The sequence below is a fragment of the Loxodonta africana genome, chromosome 10 (genome assembly GCF_030014295.1).
Source record: "Loxodonta africana isolate mLoxAfr1 chromosome 10, mLoxAfr1.hap2, whole genome shotgun sequence".
Taxonomy (NCBI): Eukaryota; Metazoa; Chordata; class Mammalia; order Proboscidea; family Elephantidae; genus Loxodonta; species Loxodonta africana.
In genome coordinates, this window is record NC_087351.1 from 79,712,017 (window position 1) to 79,734,493 (window position 22,477).

General features: G+C 43.8%; 1 protein-coding gene across 5 annotated transcripts in view; it reads right to left on the minus strand.

Moving 5' to 3' along the window:
- ZFYVE26 (zinc finger FYVE-type containing 26) overlaps positions 1-22,477 on the minus strand; it is an 87,588-nt gene that overhangs the window by 12,205 nt on the left and 52,906 nt on the right. For 3 of the 5 annotated variants that reach the window (XM_023546288.2, XM_023546290.2, XM_023546291.2), the window contains 14 exons: positions 22,094-22,230; positions 20,144-20,175; positions 19,145-19,222; positions 18,709-18,845; positions 17,160-17,380; positions 13,609-13,756; positions 13,144-13,353; positions 12,037-12,255; positions 6,947-7,144; positions 6,046-6,245; positions 4,859-5,000; positions 4,493-4,552; positions 2,465-2,647; positions 1,010-1,054 (listed from right to left, as the gene is read on the minus strand). In XM_023546288.2, coding sequence (XP_023402056.2) covers positions 1,010-1,054; positions 2,465-2,647; positions 4,493-4,552; positions 4,859-5,000; positions 6,046-6,245; positions 6,947-7,144; positions 12,037-12,255; positions 13,144-13,353; positions 13,609-13,756; positions 17,160-17,380; positions 18,709-18,845; positions 19,145-19,222; positions 20,144-20,175; positions 22,094-22,230 — 2,010 coding nt within the window. Of the gene's footprint in view, positions 1-1,009; positions 1,055-2,464; positions 2,648-4,492; positions 4,553-4,858; positions 5,001-6,045; positions 6,246-6,946; positions 7,145-12,036; positions 12,256-13,143; positions 13,354-13,608; positions 13,757-17,159; positions 17,381-18,708; positions 18,846-19,144; positions 19,223-20,143; positions 20,176-22,093; positions 22,231-22,477 lie in introns of those variants that run through there. The other 2 variants (XM_064292626.1, XM_023546292.2) reach the window with 2 other exon arrangements.

Consider the following 22,477-nt stretch of genomic DNA (forward strand, 5'->3'; position numbering starts at 1 on the left):
CCGGTTTCTCATTCTGGTTCTTTGAAAGTATTTCTCCACATTTCAGAATGTGAAGAGCTTTCATCTATCTTTGCCTTAGGATTTCATTTGGATATGAAGAAATAAATGAAGAAATGTTTAGAGTATGTTCTTCTTCCTAATCCTCAACTGAAAAATGCCCGAAAACTGAGTCCCAGTATCAGCAATATAGCCACAGCAGCTCTGTGGCTGTGTAAGAAGCTCTTTGGCTCTGACGTTAATTTTCTTCATGAGGGACTCATCTGCCAGATCACTCTACTGCTGGTGGAAAGCGTAGCTCAAAGTCTGGCTTGGTTTTCCTGTGCCTCTCCTGGCCCATGTGCCATCCTCCAGATGGCAGGAGGACCGATTCTGTGGTTAGCCACAAACGGGGCAGCAGGTAGTACTTTTATCTTGGCTGGCATTTATCACAAAGGCAATGTGAAGCAAAGGTTTGTCAACTTCTGACTAGGTAGGGAAGAGCCCATTGGCCTCAGGGGAGAGGCCCATTCTGGACAATGGGATACCAATGGACGTTTGTTGGTCAAAAGGTTGGGTGGAGCTTTTTCTAACAGTAGAGGGTACCCTCTTTCCCTCAGGATATGCTAATAAATAGCACCTCGTATCTGCTGTTCCATCTTTTCCATAGGATGGAAGCGCCCACCCATTCCGAGAACCTCATTCAGTCACCCTAACGATGGAAGAGAAGGACTTCCTAGGGTTCTCTTTTTACTTCAGTATAAAATAGAAATTCAGAAGAGGTCTAGAACACGTTTGTCTTGGGGATAAAGAAATGGGAAGGCAAAAGTTCACGCAGCTGATGTTCACATGTTCCCCTATCTACTCCCTCCCTTCTACACTTCTGTCAGAGTATCGGCCCCACCTCTGAATAACAAAGAAGTTGAGATTCAAGGTTGTATGGTGCTGTTGTAGGGAGCAAGGGAAAAAAACAAGAAGCCAAGCCCAAGGTGCTGTTCATGCATCACCAGGGTTTGGAGAGGATTCTGCTCACCTTGTTGTCATCATTGTGGATTGCCTGGATCAGGCCCTCCAACTCCTGTGCAAAAGAGAAACATAGTAGGTGTAAGAGAAGAATCCCCCAGCACAGGAACCTGGCCCCAATCCAGTCTCAGCTTCGTCATTCTGACTCCAGGTTGGGGATATCTGCCTGATTCTTCTTTTTAAACTCAATTCCTGATATAAGAGCAATGAAAGAAATCTGACAGATAACACTAAGCTTGGGGAAATTGGGGAAAAGGCAAAGGTCCCAAGAACCCCATATTTGGTTTTCACAAATGGATATGGTTCTGTTCACCCCACAATGATACCAAAACATAGGCGTTAATTTTGTAAGCAGCATGCTTCAAATGCCATCCTCTGGACCACCCTGACCTCCTCTAGAATTACAGGGAGAAGCTCAACTCTGTTGGCCCATAGATACTGATACTGCCAGATGCAAAAAATACTAGATAATGGGATATTGAGGGACATCTTCTAGGTATAGAGGTATCACCATGAATTTTTCTTTGCAGAGAAGGGTTGATTAGAGTGGGATCGTTATTGTAGAAGTGTCAGAAAGATAAAGGTATCTTGTAGAGCTTCAGGAACATTGTGGAGAACAGAAAAATGAGGAGGGGGTGTGAAGATTCTTATGGATTAAATCGTATCCCTCAAAATATGTGTTGTAAATCCTAACTTCTATGCCTGTGGTTATAATTCCATTTGGGAATGGGTTGTCCTTGTTATGTTAATGAGGTAGGATTAGTGTAGGGTGTATCTTGAGTCAATCTCTTTTGAGATATAGGCAGTCCCCGGGTTACGAACGTCTGACTTACGTACAACCCACAGTTACAAATCAACCCCATTAAAGCCTATTACATTAAAAATTCGAGGTATGTACAATGGTTCATAATAACAAACTACTTTGTGACACCCATCAAAACATTATTATTATTATGTTTAAGATGTTTTAGCATATCTATAAGTGTTTCTTTACTGTCTTTTATGCACAGAAAGTACACTATATACTAACACAAACATTTGACTGACATTAGATACGAACTGTACCTAACTGTTTCGACTTATGTACACATTTGACTTAAAGACAAATTTAGGAGCAGAACTCATCCATAATCTGGGAACTGCCTGTATAAAAGCAATTAAACAAGCAAGCCAGCCAGCAGAGATGAGGGAAGATACATGCTAAGCCACCTGAAGATCATCAAGGAGTCAAGGAATAGGGAGCTTCTCCTAGAGTCAGCACCCTGAATTTAGACTTCTAGCCTCCTAAACTCTGAGATAAAAAAATACCACATGTGGGTGGCTTTTTTAAAGTGGTATTTAAAAAAAAAAAAAAAAAAAAAAAACTTTTTAGTTTTTTTTTTATTTCTGCTACAGTAGCGCTAGACAACCAAGACAGAAGACGTTGAAATAGACAGGCCGAGCTGAAGTATGGGAGTTAGCATACCTGGGGTGGAATTCTCTTAAATGCTTCTAGACAGTTGAGGAGGATGGTGTCCCCGTCATTTTTGGCTGCCATGCCTGACTCACTGACACACTTGAGCAGTTGCTGGATCTCACTGTATTTCTCTCTCTCCACCAACTGCCGGGCAGCTCTGCAATAGGTGATAGCAGCATCCAGCTGGAAGTCCTAGAGAAGAACATGGGATGATGGGCTTATAATGCAGGGGGTACCAACAGTGGGAAGGGGGGCAACATTTAAAAAGCTCCCACTGTGCTTGGCATAGATAAGTCATATTGACGGTAGTCAAAATGGCAAATACAAATAGTCGATTCTCATTATGGTGGTTACATTCAAAATAGTCGATTCTCATGGTGGTTACATTCTATAAAGTTGCTGCAAACACTAAATTACTGGGTACTAATCTTTGCTTCAGGGAAAGTATAGAGTCAGGTTCCTGTGAGCCTCTGGTCACATTTTCATCAACTGATTAAATACATAATCTTGTTTTTATGTTTCTATTTAAAGACACCTAGTTTTTTATTGTTGATTCATGAACACTGAACTCATGTATAATAGCACTGCAAGTCATGCCTGAACCAAGCTTAACCTACCACGTATATTTTCTCCTTAAAGCACATCACTGCCTTCTTAGGAACCCTTGGCAGTACCTTCAGCACAGTGCTTGGGGTCCATTTTAAACAGCAAAATCACCAACAAAAATGCAAACAACGTGGCACTAAATAGCTGCACAAAGGACACTTGTTTACAGTATGAGCACCAAAACAAGAAAGCAGGGTGTCGCCTTGTTCCATCTCAGTTGGGGACATGTCCGTTGGGAGGCTCAAGTTTTTCGTCACTCTGCACATGTCTGAGAAGGATTGTGAAAGTACCCTGAGTTGACTTCAGGGTTACAAATAAACTTTAGCAAGTAGGTGAATTTGCAAATATGCAACATGTGAATAATGAGGATTGACTCTATAAGGAAGAACACAAGCTGAAAGGTCCCCTTTGGAGTTAGAGTTAGGCAGACATTTAGGAGGATCCACAAAAATCCCAATCTTCATGTCTAAAACAGTATACTGCACTTGCTCCTGTGTCACTTACATTCGGAAATATTCTAATCTACGCGAATCAAATCAGTTCATTCTCTCGCTCACGAGTCACCTTTCTGTTGGGAAACATGTCAGGGGTTGGTGTTTGCTGCCCTGGAGACTTGGTGCTCTGTTGAGTAATGCCTTTGTGTTTGGAAAGAGACCAATTCATCAAACGACTGATGTGCTGAAAAGTGCTAGATAAATACCTTAAACTTGGTCTAGAGCAACACTTAAGCCTCCAGGCCTGTAAGGAGCTGCCCTCTGCTCAAGTGGGGGTATCTGTGTGTGGAGAGCTTTGTCCAACACTGGAAATGTGTGAGAAAAAAGAAACTTGACAGATTACTTACAAAGCCATTTAGATATGCACAGAGCATGGACACCCCAGCTTCTTGGAAGAGAAATGATTTCCTTAGTGTGCCCCCAGGGTGTCGGCATCAGGGGGCTGGTATCTGGAGAGACCCTGCTCTAGCCCCTGACCTGGTGTCACAGCCACACCTGTGTCCTTTATCACAAGCAATAGGAAATGTGCTCCCAGAGCTGGCCCCTGTACATGCAGAGGATGGAGGGGAAGCCCTTGCTGCTGGTGCCCCTCCTGATACACAGAAAACCCTCAGATCCCACCTCCTGCCACGCTCCCTTGGGAGGACTAGGACAGGCTGTGCAGGGCAACACTTGTGAGGAGAAATCCCAGACCCAGTTCAAGGTATTTATGCGATAGCTTTTTATAGATCTGTGGTTGCCTACTTGATTTCTGGCAAACTGGCCTCAAATCTTGAATGTGACCCAATTCTAGAACAGCCACCTCCTTGATTTCACACTTAACGTTCGTGTAAATCTGCTTTTCTTGGGATAAATCTTTTCTGAAGAATAGCCTCTTACAGAACTGGGGTCAGGTGCTGATCACCCCTGGTATAACCTCCAGTAATCCAAGTCATACCTGGAGAACACGAAATGCAATTCCAAAACCATCTTCTACACTTTTCCCTCCCAGCATGACCTGAAAAAGGGAGGGAAGCTGGTGATTAAAGAAGCAATAATTATTGGATTAATCCCTCAATCAGTAATGTCACTGAGGGTTCCCATTTATTCAATTATTCAACAAATGTTTGTTGAGACCCCACTAAGTGCCAAGCACTAGGGACACAAAATAAGTGATCAAAATGGACTTGAATCCAGTCTTCTGTGGCTCACATTTGAGTGGGGGAGGCACCACCATACAACTGAAATCCTAAGTAGGCAATTAAAATTGTGGAAAGTGTTTTGAGAGAAGAAGTCTGCTTGAGGTCTGAACCACCATACATACCTTGCAGGCCACATCCATTTTCATGTGGTTATTTCCAAACAGGGTTGGCAGAGGCAAGGTGGTGACTTGAGAGGTCCCAGCACTTTCACACCGATGTAAGAACCTGGTCACTTCCATCTGCAGCTGGAGTGTATTCATGTGCCTACAGTAACAGGTACACACAGTCTAGCCTCATAAGGGGCTTCAGGAGTGCTGTGGCTAGGGCTGGGTGACCAAAAAGTTATAATAAAATGGAAAGAGAAAAGGCAAAGGAACTGATATGGAGAAAAGAGATCCAAAATACCCTCTGAGCAGTTATGATGACAAAAACAGGTGGTCTGGTGCTTTGGCTACGTCATCGGGAAAGATCAATTGCCAGAAAAGGTCATCATGTTTGGTAAAGCAGAAGGCCAATGCAAATGAAGGAAATCCTTAATGAGATGAACTGACACAATCGCTGCAGCAATGGACTCAAACATACCAATAATGATAAAGATAGTACAAGACTGGGCAGTGTTTCATTCTGTTGTACAAGAGCTGACTTGACACCAACTAACAACAACTACCAGTGCTTGTACAGATTCACAATAGTTAAGGTGCACTGTGGAACGAGACAAAGTCTAGTTGTTCAGCTAATAAGGATTTATTGAGCACCCATGTGCCAGGCACTATGTTAGCTGGTAACAGAACAACATAGATCAAGAGGGACATGGACTCTGCCCTTATAGAATATACAGGCTAGGGGAGAGACAATAAACAAACACATAAAATACTCAGCGATTAGGCCTGTGAAGGCAATAAATGGCGGTGGTGGGGTGCTTACTTTAGATGGTGTGTTCTAAGCAGACGGATCAGGAAACACAAAAGCTGAGAGGCAGGAAAGGACTTGGTGTATTAAGGAACATGTGGAAGCTTAGAAAAGGACAAAGAGAGTAGCATGAAATAAAGATGGAGAGGGAGGCCGGGGCCAGATCCTCATGAGCTTTCTTGCCTATTGAGTGGATTTTGCCATTTAGTCTAATTGTGTAATCCTAAAAGCCTCTTTCTAGCCTTTCCAGGCTTGTATGAGACACTATAATCCAGGACGATTCCTTCTGGATGTTTTTCTCAAGGGTTCTGAGACTGGGCGAGAACATCTTCATCATTAATAGACACTCAGTTCCAGTCTTTTCTGCCTCACCCTGATTATTCCCTGAACCTTCAAATACCTTGACACATCAGCTGCAGTCATCTTCTTTCGGAATAGGGTGGTTTTCTTTCTTCCGGTGCTGCGGGATGTTTCTTGGAGGTAGGTCTTCAGGTGGTCCTTGGCCTTAAGCAGCCACGAGAGCTTCTCTCCTAGTTCTGTATATGAATTTGCTTTGTGACTGAAGAACCGAATACAGGTCATGGCGGCCCGAACTTGGTCCTAGAAGAGGGAAATAAGCATCCAGGTCAAAGGCGATCAGGTATCTTGTGAATGGAGTGTGATAAGAATCCTGATCTGATTGCACCTATGAAGCCTGTGGCCAGCACCCATTCCCCCAACCGGCTGAGCTGCTCTCTCTTTCATATCAGCCACTCCAAGGCCCAAGAGATCCTAAGACAAGCTGACCAGCTGAACTCTTGGATAGGAAATTATTCTACCGCTTAAAAGATTGTAAAAAAAGGATACTTCTGATTCTCTATTCAACTTCTTGTCTTCACACACCCTTTGGCATTGAATAATTCAATTTCTCTGTGATCTACTATTGGCAACCCTCAGACAGATTGGGAGAAACTTCTTCCCTCTCCCTTCAGGCATCTTCACTTGGTTTTCCACTCTTCCTCATGAATTTTGCATTCATGCCTCATGCTTACCTTCAAACTACCACATATCTCACCTCATTTTTACCATTATATCCTTGGATCCTGAAGAATGCCAGTACTGACAAGATTAAAGTTTACCTCTTTAGGATGGAAATCCTAGTATTATTTAACAATGCTAGAGAGCAACATGGATTTACTCTAGGGTCTGTCAAAGAGCAAGGCCAGGGATCAAATGAAGTCTTGTTCCTTCATCTTGCACTGCCTCCCCTGCATAGCAGCGCGCCTGTGACAGAGCAGAAGGCAGGATGGGGCTGCTGTTACCTTCATAAACTGCTGCAGCTCGTACAGAATGTGGTAGTAGTTCTTCTTCTGTAAATGTTGGCAGGCAGCAATCAAGTACCTTCCCCAGCTTTCCAAGGTTGGATCAATGGATTCTAACAAGTTTTCCAAAATATGTAGCTTCCCATTTATATAGCTCGGCTGGAAAATGCCTTCTATGAAGACTTCTGGAGGACTCTCCTGGAGAAGATAGAGGTCAGAAGTCAGAAGTCACGAGCCTGTCATGTCTGGGATCCACTGGGTTTCCTTCCACTCACACCCCTCCTGTATCTTCCCCAAAGCAGTGCTTCTGAACCTTTTGTGCATCACAGATACCTTTGAGAATCCATCTCTAGCAACTGCTCCACTTTTTTCCTTCCCTTTACAGAAAAGCTCCTGACGGAGTTACCTACGCTTACTATTCCTATTTCTTTTTTGTGATTTCCTCTTGAGCCCACTCTGAACTAGCTTTTGCACCCACAGTCTATTGAAACTACCCTCAGGTCACCAATGACCTCTACGAGGTTACATCCAACAGTTCATTCTTGGTCCTTGTTGCATTTGACCTATTAGCAGCTTTTGATATAGCTGATGGCTTCCTCCTTCTTGAAAATCTTTCTTTATTTGACTTCCAGGACATCAGGTTTTCTTTCTACTTCTGTGGCTACTCCTTCTCAATATCCTTTGCTGATTCCTCCTAATCTCTCCAGGGCTTAGGAGAAACCTATTCTCTTTCCTATCAATACTCACTCTCTTGGTGATTTCATTTAATTTCATGAAGTATTATCCATTTGTTGATGATGCCTAAATTTTTATCTCCAGACTATCCTTTCCTCCTAAACTCCAGAAGTACATATCCAATTTATATCCAACTGCCCACTCAACATTTTCTCTTGGGTATCTAATAATACATCCAATGCTGATTGTTTCCTACAAACCTGCTTTTTCTGCAGTCTTCCCTTTTTCAGTAGATGGCAACTCCATTTTTCTAGTTGTTCAGATCAAAAACTTTTGAGTCCTCCTCTCCCTAATACCCCAAAATCAAATTTACTGGTCAATTCTGTTGACCCTCCCATCACAATACACCTAGAATCTGACCTCTTCTCACCAACTCTGCTGCTATCATCCTGACTCAAGCAAGCCATCATCATGTTTTGCCTGGATTATCGCAACAGTTTCCTCCCTGGTCTACCATCTTCCACCCTAGCCTTCCTTTTCTCTAATGCCAACGAATCAACCTGAGCAATTCGTTAGAACACAAATCAGATCGTGTTACCCCTCTGCTTAAAATGTTCCAACGGTTTCTCTTCTCTCTCAGTGGGAAAGCCCAAGTCCTCACAAGTCTACAGGGCCCTGCAGGACATGGCCCCTGTTACTTTTCTGACCTTATCTGCTGCTGCACTCTCCTCAGCTCACTCTGCTCCAGCTGCCCTGGCCTTTGCACTTGCTACTCCCTCCGCCTGGCCTGCCTGCCCACCCCTCCCCACACCGACCTGCATGGCTTATTCCCTTACCTCTTTCAGGTCTAACTCAAACGTCATCTTTCCTGGGCATCCTACTCACAGTTGCATAAGCCACTCCCAACGTCCTGCTTTAGTTTTCTTATTAATCTTCATCAGCACTATATAGTTTATTACCTTGTTTATTGTCTCCCTCTACTATAACGTAAGAGCAGATATTATTGTCTTTTTTTCACTGCTGTATCCCTAGTTCCCAGAACAGTCCCTGGCTATTTAATAAATAATGAGGTATTGGTGGTTCAGTGGTAGAATTCTTGTCTTCCATGAGGGAGATCTGGGTTTGATTCCCAGTTGAACTTGATACACAGCTACGACCTGTGTGTCAACGGAGGCTTATGTGTTGCTATGAAGCTGAACAGCTTTCAGTGGAGTTTCCAGGCTAAGATGGACTAGGAAGAAAGGCCTGGCAATCTACTTTAGAAAACCAGCCAGTGAAAACACTATGGATCATAACAATCCAAATCACAAGCCACCATGGGGATGATATGGGACCGGGCAGAGTTTTGTTCTGTTGTGTGTGCGGTTGCCATGAGTCAGGGGCCAACTGGAAGGCAGCTAACAAGAGTAACATTTGTGTTTTGGAGAGCTTATCCTCAGGGCAGTGTGGTGGGCAAACTGGCAAAATGGGCAGGGAATAAGGCTAGAAACAGAACACCTTCTGTGCTCTAGGTATTCAGATGTAATTTCCACAGTGCTTTTTCTGCTCTTACCACCTTGAAAATAAAGGTAAGATATTTTGCCCCGAGAAGAATTGTGATTACAGGAGATAAAAAACGGAGGCTTCTTTCCTAGCTCAGACAAATGCAAAGCAGGGCCAGTGCTGTAGTCAGCTTATACCAAGATAATTAAATAAGCAGCTTAACTCTCTGGACCACAGTCATCAAACAGAAAGAACAGACTACGTGGTTTCCATTTGTAATTCCTGCTTTAGAGAAGCAGCTTTACCTCAAAAAATCAATTGGAAACTGAGGAAAAGAAAAAAGAAGTTAGCAACTCTGTTACCTTTCAGACCTTATCTGCTGCTACTCTTTCCCCAGCTCCTCCCCCTGCTCCAGCCACCCTGGACTTTGCACTTGCTACTCCCTCTGCCTGGCTGCCCGCCCCCGGCCCTTCTGCATAGCTTACTCCCTCGCCTCCTTCAGATCTTTACTCAAACATCACCTTTCCTGGGTATTCTACCCCAAACTGCACAAACCACTTCCCCCTGCTTTAGTTTTCTTATTGTTCAACTCCAAATAACTTCTACATTACCCTTGAGGCCTGGTTATTAGCTAAGACTGTTAGCAGCTAAAGCAGTAGTGAGAACATTTCCCTTGCACTGTCTTGTAGAGGATGGTTACCACAACTCTCTGAACTGGTGAGGTCACTGGGAGCAAGTCTAGAAGATATGTCTATTTGTAAACTTTCACTGGATGTCATTTTGAATTAAGGCAGCAGACTGCAATTAAAGTATACCTTGAAGTCTTTTAATTTCATATTTAAAATCTGGTACAAAATTCCCCAGAAAGTTATCACGGAACATTCAGATAAAAAAAGGAATGTCCAAGGGTCATGGTGAAACAGTTCTGACTTTGCCCAACAATGGCTCCAAAAAGTACTTCAGTGGTACCTGGCCTCCAGGGGAGGAGGGCAGGGGATGTGAGCAGAAAAAAGTAGAGGGGTCCCCACCAAAAAAAAGAACAGTGCCCGTTCTCCTTTTACCAGATATTTGGAGCCCTGATAGGGGATCTGTGTCATGGGTACTTCCTGACCCTGTGGTAACAATTCTGAGTGGACCAGCAGCTAAGTCAACAGGTATGGAGGGAGGCAAACAGAACTAGGACAAGGATGAAGCATCGTCTTGCCTTAGTCCCTGGGTCCTAGCTCTCTTTAGACACCACGCTTTTCCTTTCCCTCATCCTCTGTCAACTCTCGGCTCCTAACTCCATTTTACTCCATTCGCTTTGTCTGCTTGCACACTTTCTATGATGACTTCTCGATGGACCAATTCTCTTCTGATCTCTCTACTATGGTTTCCAGTTCAAGAATTCCTTCCCACTACAAACTGAAATTCACCAGGAAATTCCAAACCACAGTATACTTTGGGTAAGTATTACCTGTTTGTTGTATATTATTTAAAACTTTGCTTTTTAAAGATCACAATGCATACAGTGATATGCCTAGGACATTACAGTGAATGTTCAATATGATGGTGTTTGTAAACAAAAATAAGAACATTTACTTACAAAATTTCTGTCAGCATTAACCAAGGTCACATGACAACTAAGAGCCCAAGTGACAGAAGGGGCCACATGAACCAGAGACCTACATCATCCTGAGACCAGAAGAACTAGTTGGTGCCCGGCCACAATCGATGACTGCCCTGACAGGGAGCACAACAGAGAACCCCTGAGGGAGCAGGAGATCAGTGGGATGCAGACCCCAGATTCTCATAAAAAGACCATAAAATTTTTTTTTTTTTTTTTTTTAATGGTCTGACTGAGACTAGAAGAATCCCGGCGGTCATGGTCCCCAAACCTTCGGTTGGCACAGGACAGGAACCATCCCCGAAGACAACTCATCAGACATGAAAGGGACTGGACAGTGGGTAGAAGAGAGATGCTGATGAAGAGTGAGCTATTTGTATCAGGTGGACACTTGAGACTGTGTTGGCATCTCCTATCTGGAGGGGGGATGGGAGGATAGAGAGAGTTGGAATCTGGCAAAATTGTCACGAAAGTAGAGACTGGAAGGGCTGACTCATCAGGGGGAGAGCAAGTGGGAGTACGGAGTAAGGTGTATATAAACTTATATGTGACAGTCTGACTTGATTTGTAAACGTTCACTTGAAGCTCAATAAAAGTTAATAAAAAAAAAAAAATTTCTGTCAGCATTAATGTGCTCCAAAAAGTCTTAACAGCTAACACATCTGGAGAGTTTTCTATAAGGCACTCACTGTTCTAAGTACTTAACAAAATATTGATTGATTCATTTAACCCTCACTATTTTATTTTTTAAATTTTTTTATAATCCTATAGGGGCCCTGGTGGCAAAGTGGTTAAGCGTTCAGCTGCTAACCAAAAGGTCAGTAGTTTGAATCCACCAGCTGCTCCTTGGAAACCCTATGGGGCAGTTCTACTTTGTCCTATAGGGTCACTATGAGTTGGAATTGACTTGACAGCAACGGGTTTATAATCCTATATATTAAGTGCTGTGATTATATCTATTTTACAGATGAGGCAAACTGAGGTTAGGAGAGGTTAGGTAATTTGTTCAAGGACTTACAAGACTCAAACCAAGCATTTCCCGCCAGAGTCTATGCTCTTAACTACTATCTGATTCTGCCTTGGGGGAAGGAGTGAAATTCCTCACTGCCAGTCAGAAGGGTGATTTGGAATCCAGGAGAAGACTTGTTGCACACCCACCGCCTAACGACTGTGTAGAGAGAATTTTCCATTTCGCCTCGGCTCCACCAGAGATGATCCCACAGCTCCATGTTTCCATACTGCACCCCTCTCCCCTTAAAGCTGAGTGGTTCAAGCTAGGTGGGTAAGGTAGGCACTGCCCTTTGAGAACTGTGTCTGTGGTTCCCACCTTGTTGAGGAGGTGCAGCAGGGCTTCCCGCAGGCAGCTGTGCCTCATGTAGAAGCTGATGATGGCCAGGTTGGTGCTATAGTTGTGCAGGTAGAAGAGGCATTCCTGGTAGTAGGTGTTGTGCATGGTCTTTCCCTCAGGAATCACCTCCAAGGAGAGGCTTTGGGTCCGAAGGGTAGCTTCCAACTCCCTCAAGGTAGCAAAGTAATCGTCATCTTGCTGACAGGAAAGGAGGGAGGTTCATGGGAAAAGTGGAACTCAATAAGTGCCATACTTGCAAAGAATATTTGACCATGTGAAAACATGCCCAGGCAGGATATAAAATTCTACATATTGTAATGCTGTATAATTCCGGTGTCATTCACAAACATAATCAGAAAACTCACTAAAACCTTAATGCTAATTAAGTCTGACTGCGTACAGGATTAAGGTACCTGGGTGGCACAAATGGTTTGAGCTCTATGGTTTGTGTTCAGACCCATCCAGGGGTATTGTAGAAGAAAGGCCTGGCAATCTGATTCTGTAAAGATTACTGCCAAGAGCGCGCTATGGAGCAGTTCTACTCTGTAGCACACAGGATTGCCATGGCTTAGAATCAACTCAAGAGCGATGAATTTTTTTTTTTTTTAACCAGGATTACAAATAATTTTTATATTAAAAAAAAGTTTTCTGTGGCTTCTTTCTCCTTTAAAAAAAATTGACCCTGTATGACTTATCTAATCACATAGAGTTACTTAAAGAAAATACATATAGAGTTACTTATCTAACTATAGTAATATCTGCAAAAGCTGGAACCTATGGTAAGATAGAAACCTGTCAGAGAAGGAAAACACAAATATGTTCCACTATGAGGAGCAATAGAACAGTGGTTAAGACGGCACCCCGTCAAAGGTGGAAAACCTGTGAGACCCGGAAAAATGAGGCAGTCTCGTCGAGTTCTGGCTCTCACAGGTTTCACTGTATACGTAATGGAAAAAAACAAAATGGAAGCCTGACATGCTCTTAGCCAGGACTTACAGGGTCAGCTGAATTGAAGCCTATCCTTACCCCAGGGTATACTGTGCCTGGTCATACTCCCTTCCCAAGTGGGCACTGCTGTGCTCTTACCAAGGACACAAGGGGCCTTGCTGTGGACTCCAGGTATTCAACCACATCCTGCACCAACCTTGAGCCATGACTCAGCTGATTGAGGTCTAAAGGGGGCTTCAGGCAGCGGCTGAACTTCTCCCGCGCAGCAGTGAGGTTCCCAGCTTTGAGGCAGGCCATGCCCCAAGCGTGCCATGCCCCAGTGGTGTCAAGCCCAGTCTTTGTGGAGACCTGGAGGAAAAATTGCTGCTTCTTAGTGAGAGATACCTACACCAGGCCTGAGGGCTCCCAAAGACCTACTCTGTCCCCCTGCTGCCAACCACCTCCCCAAACTCCCACCTACCATCGCTTCCTCACAGGCAAAACATCTGTGCCCTAGATACTTCCCAGGCCAAGGACAGCTGAGAGTTGGTAATACCTGTCTGCAAGGCTAGACAATGGCAACTCATTACAGTAGGGCAGAGGTAAGCTTTGTTTTTGCCTCACCTCAACACCGAGTTGGTAGTACTCGGCTTCCAAAAGCTGGTTCCGTAGCCTGGTTACTGCAGCTGGCTGCAAGATCTGATCCAGGGATGGCACATGGCGATAGGCAGCAGCAACTAAAATATTCAGTACATCTACCTTGCTGATGTAGCTAAGGGGAGGAAAAGGGCACAGCAATGAGCCTCCACAGACTCTCACTAAGCATAAACCAGACCAAGCTTATTGCCATTGAGTCAATTCTGACTCATGGCGACCCTGTGTGTTGCAGAGCAGAACTGCTCCATGTGTTTTCTTGGCTGTAATCTTTACAGAAACAGATTGCCAGGACTTTCTTCCCCAGGACTGGTGGGTGGGTTTGAACTGTCGCCCTTTTGGTTTGTAATTTCTGTCAAGACCAGAAAACACTGTCATCTGAAGTCAAGTCACTTTATAAGGAAAATAGTAGATTGAATTCAGAAAAGAGCCAGCTGAATAGTGATTTGGAAGCTCTTCTGTCTCAAAAAGAAGGGGATGTTAGCCTTAAAGAACGGATTACTGAGTTAGTAAAGAAATTTCTGTTAAGAGTTGAAGAGTGAGATAATTTAAGTAAATTTTTTGAAAACGAGCAACTTCAGAAGTTATGTGTCAAAACTCAGTTGCATGGTTTTCCTGAATAGATGGTGTAAAAGCTTCAGAAGAAAATGAAGAGCAAGATGTTGTAAATGTCCTACAAGCTATAGGTGAATCCTTAGCAAAAACGAATGAGGAAAAACACAACTGAGTATCTCAACATGATGAAAGGGTATTAGAGTTAGAAAAAGAGATTAAGTGCACTCAAGAAGAACACATAGCTTGTGCCACCACGGGATCTTTTACTAAGGATAGTTTCTCTTTAAAAGTTTTTAATTTCATTTTCAACTGTAAAGTGTGATAATGAGAAGTGAGAGGGACATAGCAAAGAGACTATGAGTGAATGCTCTAGAGTCAGACTGCTTTGAATCCTGGCTCTATCAGCAGCTCTATGGCCATGGGCAAGGTAGTTAACCTTTCTATGCTTCAATTTCTTCATTACATTTCTGTAATAATAACTCAGGAGCCCAGGTTATTGGGCACAGTGGTTAAGAGTTATGGCTGCTAACCAAAAGGTCGGCAGTTCGAATCAGCCCCTCCTTGGAAACCCTATGGGGGCAGTTTTACCTTTTTTTTTTTTATAGGGTTGCCATGAGTTGGAATCAAGTCAATGAAAACAGGTTTGGTTTGGTTAATAACTCAAGTAAAAAGGTTTAGGATAGTGTCTGGAACCTTTCTGGCCCTCATTAAACCTTAGATATTAATACTTGGTGCAGGGATGCTCAGGCCTTCTATTTGAGGCAAGGCTTTCATACTGAATGTTGAAGTTACCCATTTGCTTTTCAGTCCTTTGAATGAGCCCTGCTTCTTGAAAGAGAGCATGGAGACTGTATCAACGGCCTGCACTCTGGCTTAGCACAGAGGTCACACCACCACTATTTCCTGGGGGTGCTGCTGGGCAAGGGCATCCTGGCCCTTCATTTGGATTCTAGTCTCCTGGACTTGAAATCCTCTCCCTGGGTTAAGAATGGTCACTTGTTACAACTAGTAGGGCCATCTTCTTTGATCTTACCTGATGAATGCAAAAACCTTGTAAAGACAGAGAGCCCAGAGGGCTTTATCATTCTGTCTAGTACTGCGCAAAACAAACCTACACCCTACGTTACCCAATCTTGTCTAATAATTCCAGCAAAAAACCCTGGGAAGTCTGACTTGTCCATTGGTCTCCCTGGAAAGGGATTCTGTACACCAGAGATTCTCAAGCTAGTACAGATGGGTTGGGTCCCTGGGTGGTGCAAATGGTTAACGTGCTCAGCTGCTAACCAAAAGGTTGGCGGTTTGAGTCCACCAAAAGGTACCTTGGAAAAATGGCGTGGCAATCTACTTCTGAAAAATCAGCCATTGAAAACCCTATGAAGCATAGTTGTACTCTGACATGTGTGCGGTTGCCATGAATCGCAATCGACTCAGCAGCAACTAGACAGCGTGTAAAAGCAAATTCAGTACCATGATATATTTGTGCATTTAGAATAAGAAAACATATGAAATAGGTGGTGTGAGTTTTTCTAAAACATACATTTACTCATTCATTCATTCATTTAATTTTAATGTCTATCAGAAGGGGGTCTGAGTTATGGAAGTGCTCTGCAAGCCAGGAGTTCTTAACTGATTTGCACGCCAAAGCACACGAGAGATGAGTCTACTCCCATCAGCAACCTGGCCACGCAGAAGTGAGGATTCTCTACCCAGGGCAAGGCCTCCTGGCAGCAGGCATATCTGAATCCATGCTGGGGGACAAAGAATATGTAATTTGAAATCACTGCTGTAAACTGCCAAGGGAAGCCCAGGACACCTTGCGGGTGGGTGAGAATCCTACAGAAGTGAGGACGTTCTTAATTTCTGCTACCTTAGCCTAAAGTGAATATGGTAGTACAGTAGTTAAGAGCTCAGCTGCTAATCAAAAGTCAGCAGTTCAATGCCACCAGCCGCTCCTTAGAAACCCTATGGGGCAGTTCTACTCTGTCTTAAAGGGTTGCTATGAGTCGGAACTGACTCAAGGGCACCTAACAACAACATATTAGATTTTAAAGGAAATTCAGGATTTGATGTTAAATTTGTTTTTCCTCCAATCTGAGTATCTTTTAATAAGCAGGTTTTCTCTCATTTAGATTGACTGATATTTAAGATATATTTGGTCTCTATTTTTATTTTTGCTTTTAAATCCTTTTCCATGCTTCGTTTTCTGTTTTTTACTTTGTGAAGTGATTTCTGTTTTTTTCCCCTTCTTTTTTTATAACTTCGCAGATTTTTAGTTATTTTTATGATTATTTTTAAAACTTTACTTAATACATAATAAATCTATTTATTTACAAAAAACTCCCTGAGGTTACAGTCTGAATTTTGTCAAGAGTGATGTGGAATTTTAGTCAAGACTAAGCACTGAACATTGGACATTTACTTTGAAGCCAGAAAGTGCTCCCCTACATTGCTTCTAATCACAAATTCACAAGTTAAAGTCTTTACTTTCTTTCTAACTAGATGTAACTAGAGAAAACTCCGCTTTGAGGACCCACTCCGGGAAAGAGGACACAGGCTATCCACTTAGAGCAAGGGAAGACACTTGGGATTTGATAACTGAGTATTTTAATCAACATCAAACTGAGATGCAAGGCATTTCAGCATGTCTTGTCAGAGAGGGTTGTGAGATGAAAAATCACAGCGGGATCAGAAAAGGCAGCTGGATAGAAACTGTAGTTGTTGCGTATGCCACCGAATCAATGCCAACTCATAGTGGCCCCATGTGACAGAGTAGAACTGCCCCTAGGGTTTCCTAGGCTGTAATATTTATGGGAGCAGATCACCAGGTCTTTTCTCCCTCGGAGCTCCTGGTGGATTTGAACATTTGATCTTTTGTTTTGTGGCTGAATGCTTAACCATTGCACCACCAGGGCTTCACGGAGAGGAACTACCATCATGTAAAAGAATCTGGACCAATTTACAAATACCTGTCACAAAGAGCCAAGTCCTGGCTCCGGCCAGCCCTGACGAACATCATCTTGGCACTGAAGAGCAGCTGCTTCATGATGTCTGTGAGCAGCCCTGCATCCACCTCTGGGTTGGTGAGGCTCTGGGACAGCCTGCAGCAGTGCTCAATCAGCTGGTGGCCACAGGCGATGCTGTCCTGGTGCAGATTCAAGATGGCAATGCACAAAGAGGCGCTGGGGGCCTGGCCAGGGTGCGAGGGGGCAGAAAGACACAGTGAACTCAGGGAGCAAAGCATTCTTCAGATGCTGCTGGGTGGCAGGATTTAGTCTTCCCATTTCCCTGGTGGAAGGAGCCAAAATGCCACAGCAAAGCAGAAGTGGGAATGGAACTAAACAAATTTCAGACATTCTCGGCAGCACTGCCAAAGCTCTGGCTACTAGGTTTTGTCACCTTACTGGGAAAAAGGCGGCTGTGTCCATGTGTTGCCTACTTTTTGAGACCGTTGATAGCCCGTCCCCCCGGGCCCCTTTTCCAGTCTCCTGTACCACTAGTCGCTATTCTCAGCTTGGACTATGACAGCCACCTCCCTATCTGATCATCTGGAGGAGTCTCTGCTTCAAGCCACTGGATACACTGCTGGTAGTTCCTCAAGCACGTTTCTCATCATTCTGTTCCTCTGCTTGGAAGCCTTTCACAGGTTCCTGATGCACCACCACGTATATACTCCTTACCCCAGAACTGAAGGCACTATACGTTGGAGCCCTGGTGGCGTGGTGGTTAAGGGCTCAGTGCTAACCAAAAGGTCGGCATTTCGAATCCACCAGCTGCTGCTTGGAAACCCTATGGGACAGTTCTACTCTGTCCTATAGGGTCGATATGAGTTGGAATCAACTCGATAGCAACAGGTTTTTTTTTTGTTTTATACATGAATCCCTTTTCAATCTGATGTTTTACTGCCTCCCTATCAATTTATTACATTCCTTCCAAACTGAACAGCTTCAAATTCCCCAATCATGCCCTGCAATGTTCTGATGCTGTGCCTTGATGCAGATGCTTTCGTTTTGTACTTCCCCATCCTCACTCCCCTCAAGCCTCCAAATCTCCGCTTGTGGAAATCTTATCACTCTTCGAAGGCTCATTTTAAATGCTACCTCTTCCACGATGCCCTTCCTGATTTCCTCTGACTTTCCACAACACTCACTGGCCTCGTGTATTTTCCAAGATGTTCCTCACAATTGTTCTGCCTCATAATTGTTTATGTGTCTCAGGCCATGTTCACATATACCTCAACTTCCTTTCATGCCTTATACATCATTTACAGCTGCCATCGAGTTAATTCTGACACATAGCATCCCCATGGGTGGGGAACAGAACTGCACTCCGTTGGGTTTTCAAGGCTAAAACTGTTCACAAGCAGATCATCAGGACTTCCTTCCAAGGCTCTTCTGGGTAGGATGGAACCTCCAATCTTTCAGTTAGTAGTTGGTTGTTTAACCGTTTGCTCTGTCCAGGGACTCCTTTATACAACACAAAGGCACTCAAATAACTGTGACATTTTAGTGCTGTTACCTGCTCATAGTAAAATTCACTCCGCACCAGCTCATTTTCCTCCTCGTTCAGATCCAAAGTCCATTCCAGCTCAGCTGCTTTGGGGACTCTCACCACAGCTGAGAACGGAGGGCTTTCACTCTTGGAGCTGTCTGGCGCTGAGAAGAGAAGTGCCATTCATCTGTCAGTCACTGGCTAGTAGCCCAGTCTAGCCCAGTCCAGTGAGCTGGGGTGAACTATAGGCAGAAGCTATCTTAGCGCTCCCTTTCTCTCTCCTTGGTCCCTTTGGTTTCCTTTAGGAGACCCCATTAGGCATCTCAAACATTCTTCCATAGGCATAGACCTGGAATGAGCACTGTGACATTTGTCACACAACCCTGGTGCTTCACATGAGAAACCCTGAAAGGCTCCTGTTTCCCACATGGAGGGCTGAGTCATTGGTACTCTAAGAAATAACCTGCTGTGAAGGATATAGGCCAAATTGTTAATAGCAGCTGTCTAGAGGCAAGGAGCACCAGGTAGTAGGACGGGGAACCTAGGAAGAAAAAAAAAAATAACCTACTAAAAGTTAAGGATCTTTCTTTGTTGTACATCTTTACATGTACAATTCAGTGACATTGATAACATTTTTCAAGTTGTGCAACCATTCTCACCCTCCTTTTCTGAGTTGTTCCTCCCCATTAGTATAAACTCACTGTCCCCTAAGGTTCCTATCTAATCTTTTGAGTTGCTTTGTCACTTTGTTCATAATGAGCATAATAATTAAGGCAGACATCTTTTACTAGTTAAGCTAAATTATTATTTGGTTTTAAGAAGGCTTTGGGATATTTTTGGTTTAAGGTTTAAAGACTCTCTCAGGGCAATAGTTTCAGGGGTTTATCCAGCCCCCTTGGCTCTAGGAGAGTTCACTAAAATTTGAAATTCTGTTGTACATTTCCCCCTTTTGATTAGGCTTATTCTATGGAATCTTTGATCAAAATGTTCAGTAATGGTAGCCAGACACCACCCAGTTCTTCTGGTTGCACAGCAGTTGTTCATGAAGGCAATTAGCCACACATTCCATTTCCTCCTTCTATTCCTGACTCTCCTTCCTCTGTTGCTCCTGGCAAACAGGGACCAATTGTCATGCCTTGGATGGCTGCATGTAAGCTTTTAAGATCCCAGGCACTACACAACGGACTAGGAGGTAGAACAGAAGCACTAAACACATTATTAGGCCAGTTAATAGGGATGAAAGGCCTTTCTTTCATTGCTTGCTTTCATAATGCTAGAAGCTAATGGCTGGTGTGATAGATTAATAGATGTCCTTTAGGGAAAACAGGCTGATAGAAATAACGATTTTCTTTAACAAAAAAGTTAGATTGTTTTGCCACTGAGTGTATCAGTTGTAGGTGATACACTGAAGAGCCAACTTGAGTATATAAATAGAGACTCAGAGAATGTAATTCAGTCTTACCTTCCAACTGTCCTGGATTCTCCTGTGGCACACTGGAAACAGAAAGAAAAATTAAATGCCTGAGTCACTCTTCCTCCTTTTGTATTTTAGCTTAGTGTATAGCATTGATAGTCACTCTGTTACCTGACTAAGACATTAGAGAACTACCCAAGACTCCTCTCTCTCACCTATCACCACCCGTCATTCACCACGTCCTGTCCGTTCCATCTCATGAATCTCCAACTTTCTCCATCCCTGCCTCAGTGATGGTCCTCATCATTCATTCCTAGAGTCTTTGCAATAGCTTCTCAATTGTTCTCTCTAATTCTCTCAACCCATTCTCTACTTTGCAGATATAGCAAACTTTCTAAAATGCAAATTTGCTCATGTTATGCTCCTGCTTAAAATGCTTTAATAGCTCTTTAAGGTTAAAAATAAAAATCTCACACTCCCAGTTCAGCAGACAAAACCCTTTGTGATCTGGCCTGGCTACCTCTTCAGGCCATCTCCTGCCACCTGTGACTTCTGCTCAAGGCATAAATCATTCCTCCTCTGCCACTGGCCTTGGTTAGCTACAGCCAGCATTACCAAGCCTTAAGCTTCAATGCCAGAAGCCGCAGCCCAGTCTAGCACCCACACCAGCAGCCTGCTGGTCAACCTCAGCCCCTGCTGCCAGAGAGCAAACCCTGAGCTTTTGTGTCAGTGCGTTGGTCCTCCCCGCTCAGCTGCCAGTCACTAAATCCAGGGTATGCCGGCCTGAACTTCAGCCCATCATCTACCACCACAGTTCCTCATAGGATCCACATTTTCTCCTGTCCCAACCTTTGTAGTTGTTATTCTCACTTGTGGGCATGCTCTTTTTTGGCTTATTTTCCTATTAACTCCTCATCTTCTAAGGCTCAGTGCAGGTGCCTCCACTTCCAAGAAGCCCTGACTGTCCCAGGCTAAGCAGTGCTGCTCCCCACCACTGTACCTATTTGCTGCCTTGCAGTCTGTTTGTTGGTTGTCTCCCCACTAAAATGGGAGCTCCTTGAGGGCAAAGTGATTATTGCTAAGTGATTGTTAAAAGAAGAATTCCAATTAATAGAATGTACTGCTCATTTCAAATTTCAACAGTATGGGGTATTGATAATCCCCGGTGCCCTACCCCAGGGTCACAGAAACCACACAATAAGCATGGCATGTCTTCCTATGATATCAGTAATCACCAGAGTAAATAACGACAAAAATGTCCATATTAAAACAAAGACAAAATTACTATTGAGCAAAATGTAAAATCTATTTATGTCATTAAGTAAAACATGGAAAATTCAAAGCAATTTTGATTTTGAATAGCTGCTTTGGCCTATATTCCGAGATGCCCTAGGAGTCTTAGTCCATCCTGTTGGAAACAGAGGAAAAAACTGAGTAACACTGAGCGAGCAAAACACAGTCTTGATCTGTCTTGTCAGAAGAATGAGTAGTTTCTGAAATTCACGCCAGGTGAACTCGGAATATGAGAGTGTAGAGGCTCTTCTCATTGTGGATAATAAGCCAGGATGACTGCCTAGATTAGATCTGAGGTAGGCGATGCCCAAACACTTAGTGCCTTTGAGTCCAGCTGGGACCAACTGAATCAAGAGTGGCTGGGAAACATGTGAGGCTGTCGGTGGACTCAGATCGATAGCCTGATTTAGGGGAAGGGCTGAAGAACCAAGTGTTCTGATCTAAGAGAGAATATCAGGTAAGAGTCTTGAACAACGAACATGGCTTCCTCTCACCTGTACCTCCTCCCTTAGTAGTTCCCTAAGGTCAGTCTACACATGTCACTGTTATAGCTAATGCCATTTCAGCGTGAATGCGGTAAATCAAAAGTTTCTGTAATTACCCCAGATCTGAAATGCTTTCCGCAATGAAGCCCCCAGGAGTGTAAGGACATGTGGGAAGGTGTAGAGGTCAATGACAGCAGCAGCCCTGCTGCAGGACACTCACTCTTTGTTGTAGTAACTATAGCACTGGTCACACACACGAGCAGGGTTCTCTCGGCAGCCTTCCACCACCATTTTCTTAGTGGAGCAGGAACTGCACACTAGCCGACCACAGCGGCGACAGTGATGACGCCTATTAAACTGAAGGGTGTCATCAGGAAGAAATGGAAGAGACAGGAAGAGAAGGTGAGATTGCAGGAACTATGAGTATACCTGTCATCAACCCATTCATACCTGGTACTGGCCACCTGTGGCTTATTATGTAATCAGAGACCATAAGGTATAAGGGACTGTATTGAAAAAGAACACAACAGTCCTTGCCCTCAAGAAGCTGACAAGGTATCTCTCAACTAAGAGGCAAAGGTGCCCAGGTCTTGGACAGTTGCCC